At 42.2% G+C, this 25,187-nt stretch overlaps 3 protein-coding genes across 3 annotated transcripts; 2 read left to right on the forward strand and 1 right to left on the reverse strand.

The window, feature by feature from the left end:
- Nucleotides 1-1,110: 1,110 nt before the first annotated feature.
- NCU05679 (hypothetical protein) lies at nt 1,111-2,286 on the reverse strand (the record flags this gene model as incomplete). Its single annotated transcript, XM_957700.1, has 2 exons — nt 1,111-2,185; nt 2,279-2,286. 2 exons carry the CDS (start codon nt 2,284-2,286, stop codon nt 1,111-1,113), a joined length of 1,083 nt encoding a protein of 360 aa, XP_962793.1.
- A 2,676-nt stretch (nt 2,287-4,962) lies between these two features.
- Nucleotides 4,963-8,120, forward strand: NCU05680 (alpha-1,2-mannosyltransferase Kre5). Its single transcript, XM_957701.2, has 5 exons — nt 4,963-6,073; nt 6,164-6,562; nt 6,616-6,702; nt 6,767-7,166; nt 7,232-8,120. Exons 1-5 carry the CDS (start codon nt 5,790-5,792, stop codon nt 7,571-7,573), a joined length of 1,512 nt encoding a protein of 503 aa, XP_962794.1. The 5' UTR covers nt 4,963-5,789; the 3' UTR covers nt 7,574-8,120.
- Nucleotides 8,121-12,871: 4,751 nt separating this feature from the next.
- On the forward strand, nt 12,872-14,283 carry NCU05681 (hypothetical protein; the record flags this gene model as incomplete). Its single annotated transcript, XM_957702.2, has 2 exons — nt 12,872-12,994; nt 13,055-14,283. The coding sequence occupies 2 exons, from the start codon at nt 12,872-12,874 to the stop codon at nt 13,958-13,960; spliced, it is 1,029 nt and encodes a 342-aa protein (XP_962795.2). The 3' UTR covers nt 13,961-14,283.
- Between the last annotated feature and the right edge of the window lie 10,904 nt (nt 14,284-25,187).

Below are 25,187 nucleotides of genomic sequence, written 5' to 3' on the forward strand. Positions count from 1 at the left end.
TCTTTTCGCCTTCACCTCCGGATCCCCGCCCTGGCGTACTTCACTTGCATCTCCGGTGAAGAGGGGAGGCATCCTGTAGCATTGCATGAAACCTGGCGCGTCTTCAACTAAACCCTATTTCTGAGCATGTGATCCTGCAGGTTCAATTTTTGCTTGGTGGCTTGGATGACTTCTTTCGCCGAACCTGCCCGATGCGGCGCCGGTAGTGTGCATGGACTCTTCTGTGCTCGAGTACCTATACGGTATCTCATACCATCGGCAGAGCGTGCAGCTCGATCCCACGTATATACCTCTAGGCAGTTGGTTTGGCCCCTTTCTTCTCCCTCACCAAAATATATACGCCCCATTCGTCCTTGTAAAGTCTGATTGTCTGGAAGTGTTTTAAGGAATGCAATTGTTGGAGGGGTAGTACTTCTTGTGAGGATGGCTAGGACTGGACGCCGGGGGAAAAATTGATAGGAGGTATTCATGAGCCTTAAGAATATGTCGATGGAAGGGACTGGAGGAGCACATTGACTTCCGGTCGGGTCTTGACGCCAGTGATGCAATCCCAGATGAACCAATGCACGAGCGGCATGAGGACTGGGGTGGGTGTGTCTGTGTGTGATGTTCAAGGTGTATACTTCTATCCTTATTCTTGATGATTCGCGATGATGGGCGGCAAAGGGCGACAACAAGTATAAACAATATACCATCTACGGCGTGATGGTATTCCATGTTGACACAGGATGCAGGGTGGAACTATACGAGGTTCGAGGGGTGATGATGACACCGAGAGCGTATCTCACATGAGCGTAGTTTGTAAGAAGATGGTAGGTGATTGGAATTCTATACTGTTGCATAGAACTGTTCCTTAGAATGGTGCTAGGTATCATACGTTGCCGTGTGACTTCTACCTCCCACTTGCTACGTCTAGGTGTCTTCGCACCCAATTGCAACCTAAGTTTAAATCAAGTGATACTCGCTTAGATATCACATGTTGCTTTCTCTCTCCCTTTCCGTCCCTCCATCCATGATCCATCCCCCACGTAGGTGATTGCCCGCTCTCTCCATGTCAAAAGCGTTCTAATCCCATGTCTTCCACCCTTCCATTTATTTCTATTCCACGAGCTATTTCCATCGATTCTCATAAAATCCCGGGGCACTATCACTCGGACTTCTCGACGCCAGCCTAATGTACCTCTCGGAGCACATCTCCCCCAACCGCTGCGACAGCGGATCCCAGTACTTCTTCAACCGTCTGTTCTTGTTGGTGAGCAAAAGAAACAGCTTTTCCTCCTTTACGTGTCTGTGCACTTTTGGGGCATCTTGGTACAACCCAAATTTTGTGCGTTTGAATTCGATTCTCTCGTAATACTGGTAGTGTTCAAAGTCCTGCAGGGTGCGGAGGCGTATGGCAGGGGGTATGATCATATCGTCGGAGCTGGAGCTGCTGCTGCCGGTGCTGTCGGTGTCGTAGCTGCTGTCCGTGTTGTTGTGATGGTAGGTATGAGAGCTATTGTTGATGCTGGTGTTGCAGCTGGTGTTGGGGCTGGTACGGTTATCGTGTCTATCCATGTCGACGTCCGCGTTTCTGTCGCTCGATGGTAGCGGTGCGCTCGAGGCCGAGGGAGAACGGTCTAGGGGAATATGGTGGAGCTCTGCACAAAGCCGGGCATACTCGTCGGAAATACGGGCGAGTTCTTGAGACTGAGCACGCGTCATCCTCTTTGAGCTATCCTGTAGACGCTCAATCTCCTTTTCCATTTGCTTCAATTTTGCGTGGAGGTATGTTTTTCTGTCTGACTCGGTAACACTCTCACGAGTTTCGTTGTGAAGACTCGGAGGAGTGTCAACAAAGGGGTCATCCAAGGAATTTAGTGCCGCAGCTTTTTGTGCCCCTTGCCTCAGATTTCTGTCGACCTCTCGTTCGTACCGGCCCCCGTAAGTCGCATTCGAAGCTTCGGCATCTGCGTTGTCGAAGATCCCGGCCAAGAAGATGGGCGAAGAATCATTTCCTTTTCTAGCTTTCTCCGGTCGCTCACACGAAGATCTGGCTTCGCACTTCCTCTTGGCGTTTGGGAATACTGTGGAGTTGTCTGGTTTGGCTGCCGGTAGTTGGACTTGGCATGAGCTTTGGAAGTCCCGAGAATTGGTTGGTGTTTGTTGGTTTCGATATTCGCGTGGAGGAGGTGTTACTGGATACCTAGAGTTCCAGTTGGTAAGCCAAGAGCCAAAACGCTCACTTGGGCCAGTCGTTGGACCCGAGCTTGTTTTGGTGGTCCGATTGGTAACATACCTGTCCATCTTGTGTCGCTAAAGGCTTTGTGAGCTGGATTTGAGTGATGTACGTGAGGTCTGTGTCTCTACCGAACGTTGTTTGAGCTTGTGAAGAGCTGGCTCTGAAAGCGGTGTGGTGATAGGGTGACGGTGTCCCATTAAATGATGGGGAGAGTATGGAAAATCCAAATTCAACCGAAGAACCAGAAATCTTAATCTGCACTACCTGTACTTTGACCCGGGCGGGACCGTTGGGTTGAGGGGTTGATGCATCTGCATCATGCAGCAATATATCAAATGCAAGGTGGTTTTCGGTGTGGCCACCGGACTGGAAAATTCATGAGGTGCCTGTAAGTATGTATATGCATGTATACGGTAGGTATATTCCCTGCACTAGAAATGCGGTGATGAAATTTCCTAGTTGTTTGCACTTTGGGGAAGATGACACAGCGATGGAACGCCCGGCCATCAAACTGGCGATAAAGCACTTGCCGGACCGACTCCATCAGGGATAGAGACCGGTAAGGGTTAAAGAAAACAGAGGTGACTGCATGGCCATTGATACAATTGACTTGGAGTACAGTCAGTAGGCAGCCCGATGTTTACCTCTCTGGTTTCATCTGATCCTGATGTATGACCTTGAATCGGCCTGTCGCATGAAGCCTTTTGTCAATCTGGGAGAGGGCGGCCAGCTCAGACATGAGTCCTAGCGCAAGACAATCACAAGCTCGGAAGACCATGTGTAGACTTGACTCCAGAAGTTCCAAGAATGAGGACTATTGTCTCATGCCCTGACTGGAAGATATAGCTGTCCGTGTGTGTCGAAATCATGTAGATGTGGCCTTGCAACTTGACCACCACTGCTGCCATGGTTGGATGGCGACATCTTTCTATCGGTTTCGGATCCAAAATAGTTCTAGAATCTTGTCGAACGTTGAAATGCCACGACCTCAAGAGTTATCGCAGCGGCCAAAGGGCATTGGCTCCCGAGGCGCATCCCTTGGCGACCTCAGCTCAGTTTGAGGTAGCAGGGTGTGAGGTGGCCAGCCGGTAGTAGGTGTATTGAGTGCCCTTGGTTTCATTCCTTGTTTTTGACGCTAGTATAATGGGAAACACTACCTCAACCTGATATTCTGCTGTTATAACTGCTATATGGCTGAACGTCAGTATAGGAATCGCCAGTTCGACTTTAGTGCGGATCATCTTTGTGTCCTACTCTCAAAGTTGATGGAGTCTTTGCAACTATTGGCCTTTCCAACCTTTTCATGCTTGTATACTGGATCTAGTCCATTTGCGTCTTGAAATTGTCATAGTTGTAGAACGTTCTGTATGTCGGATATGGGATACGTGCTGGTTGCGATGTAGCGCAGTTAATTCAAGTTGGGTAGAGACGGAAATGCCTGAATAGAGAGAAAATTTGAGGTGCCTTCCCGCCGAGATGCGGAGAACTGTCCGCACCAAGATTGCTATGTCTGAACCTAAGGATGTAACTTCTGTGATGCTCACTTTTTATACTGCGATGATGACCCAGTGCACCTTCCCAACCAACCTGACTCATCAAGATTGTCAAGATTGGGAATTGATGGCAGGTAGAAGATCACAGAGATAAGGCCGGTGTTTGCTAGTAACACACTGACAAAACTGCAAACATTTACACTTGTCTACAGGCTCCAGCCCAGGCTAAGGGTCGGTTTGATATGGCAATCCCAAGTAGTAGAAGGAACAGCGGAATGGATGTACTCGGTAGATGGGCTGCCAAGACACTCGATCCTGGCCCAACCTCAACCACTCCGACATGGATGAAAACTACTCCATATCCATTTTATGGATGCTTGATGTGAGTTTCCTGTCGAGTATATTGCTAGCAATTCGACTGCTCGAGCTATCATCGCTTGATGATGGCGGCTGGTGCCGAGGTACATGTCCCCATAGTTCGCCATGTTGGCGTTGGCTTCCATTGTGGTGGTCAGTGCACCGCTCAAGCTCACTGCCTGCCGGAACAGAAACTCATTTCTTGCCGTGGACTCTCGAACCTCGAGCCTCCAAGGAAGAAAGCAACTGGAAAGCCACGACATCCCCGGTTCAGCGTCCGTGTGTTTGACATTGGAAAAAAAGCATCGGATCTCAACCATGGCTGTGTTCTATCGTCATCCTGTTTCAGCGTTTCAACACTGATGTTCTTTCGCCGCGGCATTCGCCTGCAGCAGTTCGTTGTTCCTCGGGAAGTTTTGCCCCTTTTCCGCGAGGAGTGCGGTTTTTACACAATTGTACTGTGTAGTGCAAGCAAGGAAAAGGGGCCAACCGCGAGGGCCATCGGGCAATCATGTTGCATCGTCGACGGGAAATGTTATTTTTGGGAGTGAGAGACAATTCCTGCGTTGGAAGATAAGCGACCAGCTGGCCGACAGTTGCCTTCTGGTTACCAATGCGAAATGTTGGGACGAACAGACCCTGGGGCTGCAGCTGGCAGAGGCGGGCATTGCATTTTCGGGTGTCTGAGTGTTCCTGACAGCCCAGCAAGACAATCGCCCGAGACTCAGGGTCCAGCACTAACAATTTTCCCAGCGGGCAAGTGCAGGGGCAGCGCCACGCCAGCGCTGAAAGTCAGTCCCCTGGAACCAGATGATGGAGAGGCCAGGCCCGGCTTTTGGGGTCTGGGGACGGGATACCTCAAGATGGAGCGAGGGAAACTCTGATCGGATTCCGTGTTTTTCCAGGTTGCTGGCGCGACTTTCGCTGTCTCTCGCAACTGACAAAAACTCCGACTGTCCTGTTTGTGTTTCTTGCGTGTTTCTTTCTGTCATTTTGATGCCATTTGAATACATACATTCCATCGTTTCTGAAAACGGCTGCCTTTAATATCAACGACACCTCGACGATAACGCGGGGAGCTAGTATCGGGCCCATCTCCAACGCCCAGCCTTGCCCCCCAGTGTCTCCAGAAATCAAGTGAGGAGGCCCCAGTCCCTCTCAAGTCTCAACGAACGGGCAGCCCCAGCCTTGGCGGCCCTGGCCCAGACCTCTTGCGGTCGTTGTGGACGCGTCCCCATCGTCCCAGTGGAGCAATCTCTCTCCAATCGACAAACCACCGAAACACCCACTCGCCTGAACGACAAGGGGAAACTATTCTCTCCCCTGCCACTCGCTTCACTTCTCGCCTTTGATTGCTTTTTTGCATCTGCTGCATGTCGCGATACAGGTAGAGCAGAGTTTGGAGGAGAACTCTCTTCGTGATAGATTTCTTGTTTCTTCTGGATTATCATTTTCGGCTTTCACAGGGTGCTGACGGAAGCCCCTTTTGTATCACGACTACCCCCCCAATCGCGAATCCCACGTCGACGATATCGACACCCCCGGCCGACACATCACGACATATCAACGTGGCGTCCGACCGACGACGACATTTATACCAAAACACCACCCACCCATAACTTCTAATACACATACACAACCCGACTGCGAGAGCGATAGCACCACCTCGCCGTCGTCGTTCCCTCTCGGCTCCGGCAGCGCCATACACCGCCTTCACCATGGACCTCCTCCGTCAGCTCGGGGGGCTCCTCCCCGGCGGCAGACCGCCCCAGCTTCCCCTCGGCCAGGGCGAAAAGGACAAGCCACGGAGGACACTGGCACAGCGCCTTCAGTATCTTAGGAGACCCCTCAGGTTACGAGGCAACTCGAGCATATCCGTGCCTCTGGGCGTGGTCATTCTCTTCCCCTGCATAGTCGTCATCCTCATCCTCGTCCTCTTCGTCAGGCACCCAAGCTCCCCCGGCCGCATCTTGATGCCCGCCGGTGCCCCGCCCGGCATCAGGTACGTCTTTGCTCTGCTATAGCTCCCTCACCGCCTTTGGTCTCCAAACAGCAATGCGCTAACAACTTACTTGTCTTTCCCCTCCCACAGGAAAATCAGCGAAAAGTACGACAAGGTCTTCGTCACCGGCTGCCTTGAGCCCGACACCAGCAAGCCCCGCGCCAATGGCGCCTTCGTCGTCCTCGCGAGAAACAAGGAGCTGGACGGTGTCATCCAGTCCATCAAGTCCATCGAGCGCCACTTCAACCGCTGGTACCACTACCCCTACGTCTTCCTGAACGATGGCGACTTTGACGACACCTTCAAGGACACCGTCAAGAACTACACCTCTGCTCCCGTCGAGTTCGGCAAGGTTGGCCCGGACATGTGGGGATTCCCCGACTGGGTCGACCCCAAGGTCGCCAAGGAGGGTATCGCCAAGCAGGGTGATGCCGCTGTCATGTACGGTGGCATGGAAAGTTACCACTCCATGTGCAGATTCTACTCTGGGTATGTATTGCGATTCAAGTCTTAAGCAAGCTACATCTGCTAACACAGCACAGCTTCTTCTACAAGCACGAGCTCCTCCAGAAGTACGAGTGGTACTGGCGCTTGGAGCCCGAGATCAAGTACTTCTGCGACATCACCTAGTACGTTCTTTCACTCTTCGCTTTCCCTCTGTGCGCATCTCGCTAACATAGTACCGCTTCCCAGTGACCCCTTCCTCAAGATGATCGAGAACAACAAGACCTACGGCTTCACCATTGCGGTCAAGGAACTCCGCGAGACCGTCCCCAACATTTTCCGCTATGCCTCCGCCTACAAGCGTCTCAACAACATTACCTCGCAGGGTCTGTGGGAAATGTTTGTCGAGCCCCAGCCCGAGAAGAAGCCCGAAGCCCCCGAGCCCGGCCTTCCTGAGGAGATCCTGCGCTCCGACCCCGGCGCTAACAAGCTCCCCGATATCGACCCCGAGGCGATGGAGGGCGAGAAGTACAACATGTGCCATTTCTGGTCCAACTTTGAGATTGCCCGCTTGGATTTCTTCCGGTCCAAGGCGTACGAGGATTTCTTCCAGATGATGGATCACAGCGGTGGCTTTTGGATGGAGCGTGTATGTTTCCTTTCCTTCTTTTTTACCCATTTTTTCCCCAGTTCAGCCGCTAACAATCACCACAGTGGGGTGATGCCCCGATTCACTCCCTCGCTGCCGGTGCCCTCTTGGGCCCCCGCGACATCCATTACTTCCGCGACTTCGGTTACCGCCACACCACCATTCAGCACTGCCCCGCCAACGCGCCCGCCCGCCAGCTGCCCCGCGAGCCCTACCTCGAGAAGACCACGCTGGACGAAAAGAAGCGCATCGAGGAGGACAAGTACTGGGATGAATACGACACCCCCAAGGAGAACGGCGTTGGATGCCGCTGCAGGTGCGACACGGACATTGTCGACGTCGAGGGCAAGGAAGGTTCTTGCTTGGCCGAGTGGGTGGATGTTGCGGGTGGCTGGGCCAGTCCTTAGATGGGGTAGTAGTCCTTGATTTCACGGGGTTACACGATACCTAGGAGCTCCTGGAGCGGTGCTACGCCAGAAAATAATGGCAGCGTTTGAACAGCGATTGAACATCGCGCATCCTCAGCGCAGTCTATGAAATCTGCCCGAGAGTGGCAGATGGTTGCGGGAGAATGTGTACATGATGACGAAAAGAAAAATGGCACACATATGTGCAGAGAAGGGTGGATTGGATGGATGGCTGGATGGATGGAAGGAAATGAGTTTCTTTACATGTTTTCCACTTGTATACAGGATCATGAATCGGGGCGGACTGTGGAGGAACAGCAAGCAGGCAGCAGGCGATTGTCGATACCAAATTCTTGCTTGTCTATATATGGTAGACTTTGTTTCACTGTAGGGAGTGGAGGAGAATGGTTAATCCATTTGTTTTTTTCTTGTGTAGTATGTTACCCTTCTTTTGCGCGTAAAATGGAAGAAGAGATTGATTGTTTATTGTCATGGTAGACCACACATCTTTCCCTGGTCCTTGGCCAACGATTATTCGTGCCATCTCCCTTATTGTCCGAGGACCAACATACTTCTTTTCAGGTGGGTAGCCTTTCAACAACTGGCAGCGTTCGACGTATATAAATATCTGTAATTCTTGGGATTTCCTCCAAGACCTCAAGATAGATCGATAGTAGTGAGGACTGATGAACACTCCGTCGCATACTTGCGCCGTGACGGTTACCTACTTACCTACTTCTATACTAGAAATACCTGACCATGTCTCGGCGATGATGTCTATCAAGCAATACTCATGAGAGGGAATTATGTCGAAGAAGGAGGGCCGAGAAGTATAGTAATTGAACGGTGAGTGAACATTGACTGCCTGAGCGGGGCGGTTCAACAGAAGGGAACTGAATGATTGGGACTGAGGACGGATAGGTTTAACTCTCACGAACCTCCTTGTTAGGTGGGTAGGTAGGTAGGTAAGTAGGTAGGTAGATAGGTCGAGGTAGGTAGGTACCTAGGTTTGCCCTAGGTAGTCCCGTTCTTGTCCTCAGCTGTCTCTTCGTTGTTGAATATCTAGCTGGTATGGATTCTTTCAGCTACTGTGACTTAACGAAGCAGGCCAACGAAGTTCACCCAATATAACTGGATACACGAACTGGATTGGAGGTACCACACTAGGAAAGTAGGTACGTAAGTTTTGGAGTGGCGCGCGGGCAGGAGCCATCGTGGGAACCCAAGAGGTTGCATATCTACCTAGGTACTTAGTTCCGTCAATGAGTCGTGACCGATTACCTGTTATTGTTCAGTTGTATGTATCATGTATTTATGTGCAATGGATCGTGATTTAACAACGAAGGACTTGATGATTTCTTGTTTGTATATGACACTGCTCGAACCACCTGTTTTTTTCATTGGCTTTGGTTTTCCCTTTTGTATCGGTTGATGAGGGCTCGGAGACATATCAGACGAACGTACAGAAACGGTTCTCCAGATTTCTCACCCTGATAGTGATGGTTGCTTGTCTGTCCCTTATGAGGGATACAAGTCATGTCACAGTCAAGACAGTGAGTGATTGGTTGTTGTTGTTGTTGACGTTCATGCCTGCTGGTTGGAACTCAACTTTTTTTGATCCTGAGGTTCTTCATGATGGCGTACATCTCTTTCTGAAGCTCCGATTCGAAAGAAGCAAATCTAGAAGGCCAAGCCATGACTAGGAACGAAACATAGAGTAGGGAAGAAGGATGACGACAGGCTCTTGTGGTCTTGCAGCACGCTGTGTCCCAAACACTTGTTGAGGACTCTGTCCTTGAGATGCTGACTGGTTATTCAGCATCTCTCTTCACTTTTCACGTCGCCTGGGTGGAAGTACTTGCTTGCTATAAGCGCGCAACGAGGTCAATGTTTACGAGTCTAGCCAGTCAGGAGCGCCGGATTTCTCTGGAACTTTGCTTGTTCTTCACTTATTGGCGGACCACCTGGTGGAACAAACAACTTAACCGCCTGCTCGAGAGCCGCATGTGATGACATCGGAGGAATAGTAAGAACGCCATTCAGGTATAGGATGCGTATCTGATTAGATGCAAATAGCCAGTCGTTGATATTAGTAACCTTCAACAGGCGCTGAAGGAAGGCAGAAAACGAAGAGTGATGATGTGTCGTGCATGGCCAAGCAACTATCGCGGGCGCAACGAACGAGTCAATTCAGTTACATGTGGAAAGTCAGTGTGCAAGTTTGATGCGAAACAGAACAGGTCCACAGTCGAAACTGCAGTCGCATGCTGTTGCCAAGTGTTTATACTTGGGACGCCTGTTTATTCGAAACATGCGGTGGGCTTTTCCAAACTTTTCTTTTGTCAGTTTCTCAATCTTGATATTGTGGCAGGCTGTGGGGGCTTGTTGTTTGGTTGGAGAGTGGAAGCGCTTAAGCGACTGAACTAAGTTCTGTTTGTTTGTGACGAGGTGCATATGTTTGACCTCCAAAGCGACCATCATACGGCGGCAACCTTGTCCTATTTTAGGATTGTCGAGTCCCTGAAGCGGGGAGGATCTATAGTGGCCGAAGAAGCATTTATCGAAAGTATGTTATATTGCTCGATGTCTTCTGACAATACACATGATGCCATCGTACACTGACCTGGGGTCGTGGGGTATAGGGGATGGGGCTTGGACGTTGAAGTCTCGAGATAAGCGACAGTTTGAGATCGATCGTCGAATGTTTTTTTTAACACATGCAGATATTGATTTGGAAATGTTTCAGTAGCATCCGTTTCTCGGCTGGAGAGGGCGCAGGCAGTTTTCGCGGCAGATGGGCTTGGTGTTGTTGTCCAAGGGGAAGAGCCAAGTCTCAAAGTGGATCTTAACGAGGGGCATCTTGCAGGGTTCTCCACATGTTGAGTGGTGGGGTAGATGCCGCATCAGGCATAGCGTGAGACGTGCCTGAGATGACCAAGCATTTTGGCGAGTTTTAAGGGCCTCCATCCCCGTCCACTCTGACCAGAAACCCATGGGAACCTTGGACGATGTGGCAAGAACGCTCGACGATTCAACGTCCAAACAGCAGGGACGTTGGCTGGAAGTTGCCATGTCCATGGGGCTCATAACGGATTCGCATTAAGATGATGTTTCGACAATGGAGAACATGACCAGAATCCGGAGGCGGAGCAGATCCGGAAGACGACGATTCCGTGGTCAAGGTCACTTCTACCTATTCCCCTCCTTCGCCCGAGTCGTACATACACATGAAGGCTTCGACTTGTCGAGGAAAAGAGAGAGAGACATGAATGATTGATGAGGCATACCGAAACACGAGGTAACTGGAAACCTAGCTTTGATATCGAGTCTGAAGGCAATAGTAAAGCAATGAAGCGGATTCATTAACAAAGACCGACAAAAAACAATCCGGCAGATGTAAACTGAGGGATCCAATGTTTCAATATGCCCAGAAGGCCGCCATAGTTACCTAATAAGAGGTAAACATGCGAAACACACAAACCTGGAGATGCTTGGCTTTTTGCCAAAGCTTTCTCTGGCAAGAGCCTCAACACGAAACTTTCAGGGGAAGGAGCCAATCACCAAAGAATAACAGGCACCAGGATCGTTTGATGACACACAGGGCAGGGACGACAAGCCACCCACCCCAAAAAGACGACAACGAATTGAGGGGGAGGGGGAATCCCGCTTGCCCGCTCGACAACACTCGGACGCTTCCTCTGTAACTCTGTTTCCTCGGACACTTCCAGACCACCGCAGGGCTCCAACCCCGATGCGACTCAGAAAACCGAAAACTTGGGTATCGAGGGAACCCAGCTGTCTCATCGTCTTCCCCAAACAGAGCGAGTGCGCATCTCCATTGTTTCTCCAACGTTCCATTCCGTGTTCATGCCGGGCCAAACCCTGGCTCAACGGTTTCAACTCGCTCAGTCGTCACATCAACCTCTTTTTTTTTGACCAGCAGAAACGCCATGACCCAGCGTCGCTTGCCATCGCGGCCAAAAACATCCATCCGTTGATGATGAAAACATTGGGCCTCGAGGCCATTGGCCAAACCCGACAGACTGGTCAGAGGAGCAGGCCAACAAACATATGGCAACCGACCACCTGGTCTGCTGGATTGGGTGTGCCGCACTCCGGCATTCTGGGCCCAAGCAATCACATCTTTGTGGCTTCCGAGTCATGAAACTAAATAACAATACCAATTCTCAACAGATTCATCACCGGTGATGTCGGGAGGTGAGGACGGTCTACTACCAGCGGAGTGCCGTCCGACTTTGTGGAGCTCGCGGTGTCAGCAACGATCATGACGAGATGTCGTTTCCGACTAACTCCGCAACCGTTGCGCATGACATGGCCCAGACCCTCTGATCAACTACCCTGCATTGAGGCTACGCTCGACAGCAAGGGTTTGAACATGGTTCGTCGGTCAGATTAAGTTTTGCGCACGTCCGTTCCTGACCTTGATGGTCGGACAAGGGGTTCATCTGAGATGGAGAATGCCCGTGGTCTGTCGAGATGTACCATGAGACACACGATTACTGACTTCATCTTTCCTCTTTGGGATCTACAGATATTCCAACATATGATTCCTTTCCTTTGCCAGAATCAAGTTCATTCTACGTTTCCACAACCGCCCGCATCCTGATACACGACACTCCATTGTCGAGACACGGACGTGGTGGTACTTCTCCCCCAGTCTTGTCTGGATCTACCAATTCCCTTTAGCCTCATTCGAGGGTATCCCCCAGACATCTGTAACAAAGCTAAGAGTCTGTGGCTTGCCCCCACTGGTCTGCCCTACTGGATGTTCCTATGTCCGAGACTCATGCAACAAATAGTGGACATCATTATCATTTTCCCCCTTCCCCCTCCTCCTCTATGGGCGGGTGCCTAGACCGTTTCTTATTTTTTTTTTTTTTCTATACTTATGTTCCAAGGCCCCTTCCCGAACCACTTCCACTTGTTTATCACTACGCTGTCGTGTGTGTGTTTCCCTTTCTTCTCCCTTCGCTTCTTCTGTCAAGAGTAAACAGAGTCACTCCTTATTGTCGACCAACAATATCAGCCGTTTACTTTATCTGTCATTTATTGAAAAAGGGTGGCTGGCTTTCACTCCTTGGACCGTATAAGGTGGTTCATTATACCGTCATTCACACACGACATTTCCACCTCAAATAATTGTACGATTCCACTGTTGTTGCACCCTAGGACCGATCTCGCTTGATCAGTGCCAGTTGGAAGAGAACAACCTTTGATTCTTTACATACCACATTCATCAAGACACAACGGCAAGTTGGCATGTCTCCCACTGTGGCTATGATGACGGCACCCGTCTCCTTTGCCCCTACTACGGATACCATGGACCGCCGTGGCTACGGTATTACCAAGACCAAGAAGACAACCTCTACTGGTGGTGGACGGGCATGGAGCGAGGAGGAGGTATGTTGAAGTCTCTTGCGATCAAGTTAGTTTGATCAACATCTGACTGACATGTCACAGGAAGCATATCTCATCAAAACTCGAATGCAAAAGATGCCCTACAAGCACATTGCTGCCCACCTGAAGAAGACGGAGCTTGCCTGCCGCTTGCACTTCCATCAGCTCAGCCATGGTAGCAACCGTCGGAAGCGCACATCTTCACTGTCTTCTCACGGTTCCAACCAGTCACCTGCCATGCGTGGTACCGATGCATCACCGGTTCGTGAGCTTGATGCTGCGCCCAGCCGCTCGGTGTCGCCTTCAGGGTCAACGCATTCCTACAGCTCCACCAGCCCGAACGCTGTTCAGCTTCCTAGCATCATGTCCACGGCTAGCTCAACCAACACATCACCTCGTCTGCCAGCTATTCTACCTAAGCCAGCCGCCATGAGCCTGGGCTTGCCTGCCATGTCTCGTTCTGCTAGCAGGTCTACATCCCCCACATCATCACACGCCTACACGTCATCCCTACATCCTCACAGTGCCACCTCTGGGTACCGATCCACACCGACCAGTTCTCATGGATCGCTTCGTCTCGATTGTTCTGCCTTGCCACGGCTGCCTACTTCGGCAGCTACCCCAGCGACCTTTTCTTCCAGCCAGCCGGTCGATATGAGCCGACTCTCTGCAGTGTACAACGCACACCGGGCATCCTTCTGGGCCTCGGTAGCTGCTGACTATGGCAACGGAGTCAGTCCAACGGTGTTGGAGCAAGCATGGCGCAGAGGAAGCAACAGTGGTCAGACACCCGTCACTCCTGTTGGAAGTCCAGATGATCAGGTCTATACGCTCCCTCAAATCAAGCCTGACAAGACTAGGATCAGTGCCATTCTAGGCATTGATGCTAACCCCAGGAGTCCGCGGGAGCGGGAGATGGTGAGGAGGTTGGAGGAGGAGAGGTGTTCCCTTGGCATGGTTGGCGCATGATATCTTTATTGGGCTCCTGACCCAGACAGGGTACCCAAGTTTTCTTTTCTGTCATGTATGATTTGATGTTCTCTTAGTCTGGGATCAGTGGCTGTGATCAGGATATAGGTGGACCTTTGTTCTTTTCTTTACTGTCGTTTCTCTTGGATTCTTTGGGAGTTTTGGGTTATCGTACCAAAGGGAACGGTAAAGGAACGGGTATGAAAGCATGACACTTGTACGAAAAGGAAACTTGCTGTGACTGCTCAACCAAGCTTTCACACACAGTTTTACGATGGAACATGTATCGGGCAGGTTATTGACGGAATATGGGCTGGCGTATATCGGTAAGGGGATGGCGGAAAAGTGAAAGGACAAACATACTGTGTAGTAGTCAACTGAAGGCAAAAAGTGAATTCACCAATACTCGATCCATTCATTTTATTTCCACCACTCCAAATCTTGATAGCTATGTTTAACCACGGGTAAGCCATCCGAAAACAGACATGCTTCGTTAAGAGCGATTCGAACTGCAGTTGTTAGCCCAAGATACGCAACCTGCATCACGCCATGTCCTGCGATGCACAGCGATGCATGCACTGTGATGGAAATAGAAGAGACGGACGGGCTAAATGTATTGCGTTATCAGGTGTCGGAGAACCGTCGATAGCCGATGTCTACCATAAATTTCGGATGAAGAGAGGTCACGATCGAGTCCATCGATCGTAACTGGCATCGAGATATCTCGGCTATCCGAGAAGGGATTCCACTTGCTATGTAGCGATAGACGGCGTGTACCCAGAAGTAGGGATCGATCAGTAATAACTGCAACCAGTAATAACTGAAATTTCCCGAAATTTCATGCAAAAATGGCTATTTTTTCATCGGTTTCAAGCCACGTGACTGAAATGTGGGCTCTGGGCACTACTGGGCACATAGATTGGGCTCTCAATTGGGCACACAGACTGGGCCTTAAAACCCCCAAATCCGTGTAAAATCGATTTATCTATGGATTAATACTGGCACTGGATTTTATTGGTTGTATAGTATTTTAACGACTAGTTGAATCGTATTACAAATCGGTTTATTTCGTAAATATACCTCTAATTGAATACCCTCCTCTAATCTACTCCTCTTCTCTCCTATCTTCCTAATCGCCTTCCTACATATATTTATACAGCTACTCCTTAATTTGCAATAGCAGCTCGTCCCTTTCTACTATAATTAAGCCGGCGAAGGATTTATCGAGGTTTTTAAGCTTCTTACCGTTTATATATATAAACGTAGCTATATTTATTTTATCGGTAGTAAGGCGGTTACACTTAGGACTTTCGAGAAAGTTTATAGTAGAGAAGGCTCGCTTATAGGGTACGCTATTAGCCGGCGTATTAAATACCTTAACAGCAATAAGGGCAACGATTAAACTAGTATCGAATAGTATACTCTACTATAATTTAAGATCGAATTAATAATAATTCTAAATATTTTAGTTAGGAGCGTAAATACCCTTACAAATACAGAAGGCTAAAAAGTCGCCTAATAATTATTATTCTATAATACTAAGTAGAATCTATATATATTACTTAAGGTAATCTAGTACGGTAGTTATAATATTAATAACGGCAGGATATATTATAGTAGCGCAATCTACGGTCGTTATTAGGTATAGGAGAAAGCTTAATTAATTAAGCGGGGTTATTTACTTTGCCCGGCGAGTTATATATAACCTTTCAAATTCTTAAAAATAATAGGGATTTAAAGAGGCGCGGTCGTACTCCTAAGAATCGTAGATTGAGACCCAACGTAGTATAACATAGCCAACCGTACCTTTATCGGATTCTAATATTAATTGGGCGTTATAAAGCGGCGCTATAAACCGCTCGAAGGTTCTTAAACTATACTAAAAGTACAAGTTCTCAATAATTTTAAATACGGTTCCTAAGCGGATAGGGTCTTTACCTACTAGTACTACAGTACGGGGTAGTTCGTTCTACCAATTATTATTGTAATATACCTATCTCGCGAACGTACATAGTACAGATTCGGCTCGCTATAGGGACTATACCGATTTATACTACGATCCCTATTAAGTAATTATACTAGTTTAATTAATATATAGTATAATTAAAATAACGGGGGGATAATAAATATAATCTATTACTTACTTAGCTAATATAGCAACGACTTTACTATAGTACTCAACTATAAACTAGCGTAACCATACAAACTATAACTTAAAAGTACGGAAGAAATTAATAATAATTATAATCTAGTAAACTAGAATCCTAAACGGCTCGATACTAAATAAATCTTTTATTAAGAGCTATAGCGAATACAAATTATATAGAATTTAAAAAGCGCTTTTAAACCGGTCGTTAATTAACTTAAATATCGTACGGCGAGCAGCAGCGCAAATATCAGTAACGAAGGTATTAATTTTAATTAGGAAATTCGTTATATTATTACAAATACTAGCAACAACGTTAATTAAATTTACGGTAGTGTCAGGAACGTAGGCGAAAGGTAAGCTGAGGTGACTACGGTCGTAGCCACACGTAGGGGACGGTAAGCTAGGGGTCGATCCAAAAATATATTAATAACTACCGACTACAATAAAGTATACTTTATTGAACCTTTTTTATACCTATATAAACTCTATTTATCTACTAATAAACGTTATAGAATCCCGTACTAATTTAATGCCCCAATGTAGTACCGGATTATCCTTCCTACAAGCCCGACCTAATATAAATATTACCGTTATTAATCTACCGCTTCGGCCGACGGAGTAGAGCAACGACCGTTAGAATACTTCGGTATACAAACTCTTCGCCTCCTAATACAACCCCCCCCCTTATAGATTCCGTCCTTAGAACCCCCGTAATTCGCAATAGATCCTAATTAAATAGCGGAGGGCGTTAATACTATACTATTATAGTATTATTAGGCTATATTATTGGCGAGGGTACAATATCTTCGCTTACCGGTTCGGCGAGTTATTACTTATAATAATCGCTAACGCTATATCCCGGATATTATAACCGCTCCTCCGTCTACGAACCGTCCGCCAAAATATTAATATTATAATATCTATTCTTATAAACTCCAAATACAAACACAAAGCTACCCATTAAAAGATCGGTATTATAATATCCATTCTTATAAGCTCCAAATACGGCCGCTAGAATATTAATATTATAATATCCATTCTTATAAATTCCGAATATAGCCGTTAAAATATTGGTATTATAATATCCATTCTTATAAACTCTAAATATAAATACGAAACTACCCGCTAAAAGATCGGCATTGTAATATCCATTCTTATAAATTCTAAATATAGATATAAAGCCGCCTACTAAAAGATCGGCATCGTAATATCTATTTTTATAAACTCCAATATAGCGAACCGCCTACCGAAATATCGGCATTAAATTCAAAGAATTAACCGGATTCCCAACCGTCACTACAACCAACACCCTATAAACGTATAAAGTAGTAAGCATTATTTTATTTAACAATAAGTATTATACTAAATTCAAAAATATTAATAAATACCTTAAAATACTATTATAATTACGCCCCGTAGTTCCTCTTATAGTCCATTCTCCGTTACTCGTACTAGGCCCATCGCTATACTCACTACTACCTTAAGAATACTAATACTATTATCCCCCAAAATTTCTTTCGCCGGACGCTTTCTATTATTTATACCTACTATAGCCTATTATAATACCTAAATATAATCCCCCTCTTTATAAATTCTATCCTCAGGACCTTCGTCCCCTTCCCTCGCTTCCTATAATTTTAAATACTATCCTTACCGTAAACCCCCTTACTTACATTATACCTTCCTAATTACTCTTCTATTATCCTCGCCTTATCCTTTATATTACTCCCTTATTCTAATAATATAATTCCTAACCGCTATCCCCACTCTCCCTACTATAATTTAAATTATATACCTTCCTACTTTCGTCCTTCTTTCCTATCTCTTTACAACCGCCCTACTACTTAATTATCCTATCCTTCCCTTCCTAATTATTACCTTCGTTTTATCCTTCTATTTATTCCTTCCTACCGCCTATATAATTACCCAACGGTTTTTCTACCCTATATTATATTATACTCGCCTACTTAGAATTATATTCGCCTACCTCAATTTATATTTATATAAGGACCTCCTCCTTCGTTTATATAATGTCCCTTCCGTCTACCCTCTTTACCTTTCCTCTTCCTTTTCTTCCTATCCTTACTTTTATTACTATATCCGTCCCCCCCTCGCCCGTACCCGCCCCCTCCGTAAATATATACCTCACTACTATATATTTACGTACTAACCCCCACCTCCTTAAAGCGTCCAATTAATATATTTATTTCCCTTCTCTATTTTCCTTTCTTTACTCCGTCCTCCCCTTCCTTTCGCTTTATACTTATTACTAACCTTCGCTCAATTATTCTCTTTTTCATTTTCTAATAATATCCGTCCCCTTACCTACCTAAAATATAATATTACTCTTACCTAAACATTTATAAATACCCTAACCCTAAACCTATACGAAACTTTTAAAAAGATTAGCCAAAATACTTGCTAAACTAAAGGTACGTTTCCTTTTTTTTTTTTTTTTTTTTTTTTTTTTTTTCTTCACTTCGCTAATATTTTTATCTTCCAAAATTCAATAAAACATTACAATATTCGCTATTACTACACCGCTATATATTTAAAATCCTTTACAGTATTTATAATCTATTAAATATTATATAGGATATAACAATTGAAATTATATACTTTACTAATACCGATAGCCCCCTACCTACCCCCCTCCTATAGCAATTATAATATTCTGTAGCAGTATTTTAAATAGCTATATAGGCGCGCCTAATTAATAATAATCTCCCTACAACGTTACTTAGAATATTTCGCACTTCCAATTTTACTTATAAGGGTTACTCGAAATTAAGCTACTATAATATTAATAATACTAACGCTAATACTAATCCGGTAGCCTCTATTAACTCCCCTATATATATTTCTATACCGAATATTTTTACCTATATTCTCCCCTCCTCTAATTGTAACTATAACCCCTAATATTAATCGGTAAATAGGAAGTTAGTATTATTAAATAGAAAGTTAAATAAATTACTAAAATTCGTATAGGAGGATTATAAATAAATAATATAAAGTAATATCTACGAACGTTATTAATAAGTATAGTAGTATATAGGAATATTTCTCCTAAGGTTGTAGGTTCTAATCTTATATCGATAATAGTAAATACTACCGGGGATTTTTCGTTTAGGATAATAATAAATAATATAAGTTACACTCTTCCTAATACTTTATTAATTTTCCGTAAAAAATTTAAACTACCTCCCCTCCCCCTCTCTCGTCCTATTTAGCGTCTCTATTCTACGTTTTACATTTATATTTTATATTTACATTTTATATTTTTATATTATTTCCTACGTTAGTGTTTTGCATTTCTACTTTATATTTCTATTTTATATTTCTACTTTAGTATCTTTACTTTATATCTCCTCTTTATATCTCTACTTTATATTTCTACTTTACATCTCTACTTTATATCTCACGTTTATATCTTATATTTACGTTTTATATCTACATCTCTCGTCTATATTTTATATTTACGTTTTATATTTTACATTTATATTTTACATTTATATTTTACATTTTACGTCTATATCTTACATCTACGTCTTACATTTTACGCCTACGTCTTACGTCTCTACTTTACGTCTCTCAATAATTATTATTCTCCTACCTCTACTTAGTTAATTCTTATTAACCTAGTAGTCGGCCCGCCGTTAATACGCCGCTGCTATATTTCCCTAACTTTGTATTCTTTAAGAAGGTTTGGACAATTTATATCCTCTTATAATATTTATAAATTCTTATTATTCGGATACCCCTTCTATTTAACCTAAAACTAACGTTGGCGGCCGGATTTACAATACTTTATAATCGCCTTAACTTTATACTAAATATTATCCTCTTCAATATTTATAATTTCCCCTTATAGCGTTACCGTAGTAGGATCCCTATAGTACGGCTCTAATAAAATAATAAAGAATACTAAATAAATTTAATAATATATAGAGAATACGAGTTAGTATACTATCTTCTTCTCCCTAATAACCTTAGTAATTTAAAAGAATTTTAAAAATTTATTTACTAATTTAGTACTTAAATAATATTATTTAATATACTTTATATTAAATAGAACCTAACTCTTAACGTCGAACTCCTTTAGTTTCCGAACTTTATTATACTATTTCGCATACCTTTAATTAATAACCTCTAAAACTATTATAACTTCTAACCATCTACGAAATAACTTATCAATCCGCTTAATAATTACTATAGGAAGGACCGTCCTTCGCCCTCGCTCCGGATCTACTAATCCCTAAGGATAATACCCGAAGAATAGCTCTAAAAGGGACTTTCCGATAACGGTATAGAAATAATTATTATACGTCCACTATACGAATATAATTTTTTCGGCCTAATTAACCTACTCTATATCGTAGAAAATCCGAAAGTATAATTCTAAATTCTAATTCTACCTCTCTATTTATCCGTCCGTCTAAGGGTACTAAACTATACTAAAGCGTCTATAAATATTTAAAAGTTCGTAGTAAATCTTCTAAAATTAGTTCGTAAAAAAGCTACCTCTATTTAATATAATAGAATCTGGGAAGCTAAATTACTAAAAAACGTTTTGCTAAAAAAGGAATATAAATTATTGGGCGTCGATCGTTTTCTATATAGGGATATATAAAGCGTACTTAGTAAAACGGTCGATAATAACGAAAATTATATTGTAAATCTAATTAAATATAGGGTCGAATAATTTTAGTAATTTAATAATAAAATTGTATAAAATATTTTGCTAAGGGATAGTAAGGATAAGTAACAACCCTAATAACCCGTATAATCGATAGTTGTAGGGTTTAGCCTTCTAGTATATTAAATATTTACGGATATATAACTCAATATCGGTCGTAATAGTAAATTAATAGTAAAATTAATTAATATACTTCAACGTCTTCCTCTAACCCGGGTACCCGGCCGTCGCTATATTATAATAGGCGTAGAGTAGTTCGGCCCGTATACGTTTTAGAACGTAGACCTAATATCGATACTATAAAATTCTATTTTCCCCTATCTTCTAATTCTTTACTCGTCTCCTCCCCTTACTATTCTTCTATACTTCCTTAATAATAAATAGATCCTTCTTCTATACTTCTAATAATTATTATCTTAATAATAATAGTTATTCTTTATCCTTCTATACCCTTACTACTACTATATACTTACCTATATTCCTTACTATAATACCTTTATTCTCCCTCCTTAATTTAATAGTAGCTTTATCCGCGAACCTTACCCTCTTCCTTATTACTCTATCCTTTCTACTATTACCTTCGACCTCCTTTCGTTTTCTCCCCTTCCTATTTACTTCGCCCTCCTCCCTCGAACCCTACTTTTCTTCCTATAATTCAATTCCTTCGTCTTCTAACGTCTAACTTTCTTTTATTTTACTTATATCCTATTATTATTCCCTCTCCTCTACTACTATCCTTTAAACCTCCTTTCCGACTAAAATTACCCGTTTTACTAATATTTTTAATACCCGACTTTCCTTTATTACCTAGCCCTTCTCTTTACTCCCTTCAATAACCTTTATTAATAAATAGTCGCCCCCTATTTTTAATTCTTCTCCTCGCAATTATAATTTCCTTAATAATCCGTCCGCCGGATTCAATTTTCCCGGCCAATATTCAATCCCGAAATTATATACCGTTAATTCTAATACCTACCAATTCTATTTTATATTAGCCTACTCCTTATTTTAAAAATACTATAGGTTTAAATAGTCTATAATTATTAAGAATAGTTTATTTATATATAATAAATATTACCTTTATACTTTCAATACTCTTATAACTACTAATAATTTTCTATCCCCGACCCTATACTTTATTTCTTCTAATAATTTTTTCCTCAAAAAGAAAATTACTAGGTGCTATTTATTACCGTACAATTATATAAGAACCGCTCTAATTATAAAATCTAATATATTTATTTCTATTCGGATTTATAATATTAGGTCGAAATAATATAATATAAAAACTTCCTAAAATAATTTTTTAAATTCTACAAACGCCTCCCCTACTTCTATTATAAATTCGAACGGCTTCTATTTATTACCCTTCAATAATTCTATTAAAGGTACTATTATTTTAGAATATAATATTATAAAGTACTAATAGAATCCTATAAACCCTAAGAAGACTTAAATATTATAAACGCTCGCTGGAACCTCCTATTCTACAATCGTTACAACCCTCTCTAAATCCATTAATATACCCTCTAGGGAAATAATATATCCTAGGAATAATACCTATTTTATATAAAATTTATACTTATTTAAATTTATATAGAAATTCTAATCTTATAACTATTAAAGGATTTCTTTAATATAATTAATGTAATCTTCTTTATTCTTACTATAAATTAGAATATTATTAAAATAAATAATATATATTATATCTATTAACCCTATTAATATATTATTAATATATATTTAAAATATCGCCGGTACGTTCGCTAACCCTATTAATATAATTAAAAATTTATAATACCCGTACTTTGTATAAAACGCCGTCTTCTCTTCGTCTCCCTCTTGGATTTAAATCCTATAATACGCGTCCTTCAAATCCAACTTAGTAAAAACCTTAACCGATAATAATTAATCCAAAATCTTTTAAATAAGGGGTAATACTATCCGATTCTTTTTTATAACTTTATTTAATACCCTAAAATCGATATAAAACCTTAGCTTTCTACCCTTCTTTAAAATAAAAATAATAAAGGCGCTTACTAGGCTAATAGAAGGACGAATCCATCCCTTCTAAAGTACTTCCGCTAATTATTCGTATAATACTTTTAATTCTTTAATATTCAATATATAAATTAATCCTTAAAGCGTTAATTCCCCTTTAACTAGATTAATATAATACTTTAACCGGTCGTATTAAAATAGGGGTATAACTAAAGTTTTAAATACCAACCGGAACTTTTTATACTCCGGCGGAATAATCGGCTTAAGGACGGTAAATTTATTTTCTATTTCCTTTAATAATTCTAGGGGTTATAGTAGTACTAATTCTATAGGGGGTACTAAAGTAGGGTAAATACTATTAAATACTACCCGAAAGACCTTTACTAAAGAAGTAAGGACCGGAAGCATCTCGGCTAATTCTAATATAACGAATAGGGTCGCAAATTCTAATACTAAGGAAGAGGGGATTTCGAATAAGATATTCATATACGTAGGAGGGTAGAAACCCTCTTCTACCCTTACTATTTCCCAAGGGTCTAATAATAAAATTAAATCTTACTATAGCCCCGCTAGGACGGCTATAGCGTTATATATTTCCTTTACTAATACTATACTTAATATAAGATTATTAGCTTCAATATAAAAACGAAACGATTATTACCGCTAATTAATATCGGGGTTTTATTTATAAAACTAGGGGTAACCGAAAATAATTTCTACGGCCGGAGATTTAACTATAATAAAAATAATTCGCTTTATCCGCTTAATATTATAGGAGTTATATATTTTAATAAAATAGGTAATCGTACTATATATAAGAATAGGCCGAAGAGAGAAATTAATAAAATAATAGGGCACCGGATTAATTTTTATATTCGACGGGAATAAATACCTACCAATTAAATTTAATTCCACGCCCAAATTTATTAACCCTCATATATTCCGCTAATCTCTATAAATCTTTACTAATAACCTTATTTCTAAATACAATTATAATTTACCTATATTATCCTAAGCAGTTATAATTATTACTCTAATTATAATTAATTTAACGTTCGCTCTATATAAAGGGGTACCTATAGGGATAATACAATTCCGTACTAAATAGCCAACCTAACTATAATTATAATACGTTCAATTCTAGTACGTTATTATAAAATAACCTATTATACTATATTTATAATAAATATTTAGTAGTTTCAATTAAGTATAACGGTTATACGTATAACCTTTCTAACGATAAAAGGAATAAATAAAATTAGAATTTATTTAAAAAGCAGTAGGGGGGCAACAGGGAAAATTAGAAGGGTTAGTACTATAGGACGATTAAGAAGGGATATTCAAAAAGGAAATAGGAAGGTATAAAAATAAAGAAAATAGTGGAATATACTTTAAAGATATTTAATTTTAATAATATAATATAAATAGTTCAATACTCTTTAGGTTTTCCAACCGTTCTACGTACGCTATTACTTCGTTTATTATATTAATATTAGCCGTTGAAAGGACGCCTTATTTAAAAAGGGGGCATAACCGGTTAACCTAAGCAACGACCCGAATATATTCCAATTAATCGTATAACAAATTAAATTCTTCAGTATAATAGCGGTTATAAAAATTATAAATAATTTTTAAAGCACTTTACTATATACATTCAAACTTATTAAAAGCGGATTATTCAATAATTTAAATATTACTATTATATTCGGTCTCTAAAAAAGTATAGAGGTCGCTTTATATAAGCGTATTATAAATAATATTATACTTAGGCTTACTATAGAAAACTAATATATATTTAATTTATATATTCTTAGGATTACTTTCAATATAATTAATAGCGAACGAAAGGGAAGTATAGAAGTATTCCTAAAAATATATATTAATATTATAGAAGTAATTCTATAACTATAAAAAACTTTCACTAATAAACTTAATAATATTATATTTAAAATAATACTCAATACGAACTAACGTAGCTACAGCTAATAAAAGGGTAACTACAACGATAGCCGCCGACGAAGGGGTAGTAAGGGGAAGTATAATAAAAATATAGGTCTAATTATAAAAGAAATAATCCTAATAACGGAACCCAACGGGGATAGGGGGGTAATTTCCTACTAAATTTTATTTAGTAAGGCCTACAAAAGTAAACTAATCCTATTAGGATATATACAAAAGGAAATAATTAAAGAGAAGTTTAATTACAGTAAACCGGGATTCGAATAATTATTATTTACGTACGAACTCGTCGGCTTCCGAAATTTAGGGATACAAACGGAGAGCCCGGGGCGGCGTAGGGGGGTAATCTTTATTATTATTTTCTTTAATAGACTCTACAATAGGCTAACGCTACTATAAAGAAAGTAGAGGAGGTTAAA

This window comes from Neurospora crassa, linkage group III (assembly GCF_000182925.2).
Source record: "Neurospora crassa OR74A linkage group III, whole genome shotgun sequence".
NCBI lineage: Eukaryota > Fungi > Ascomycota > Sordariomycetes > Sordariales > Sordariaceae > Neurospora > Neurospora crassa.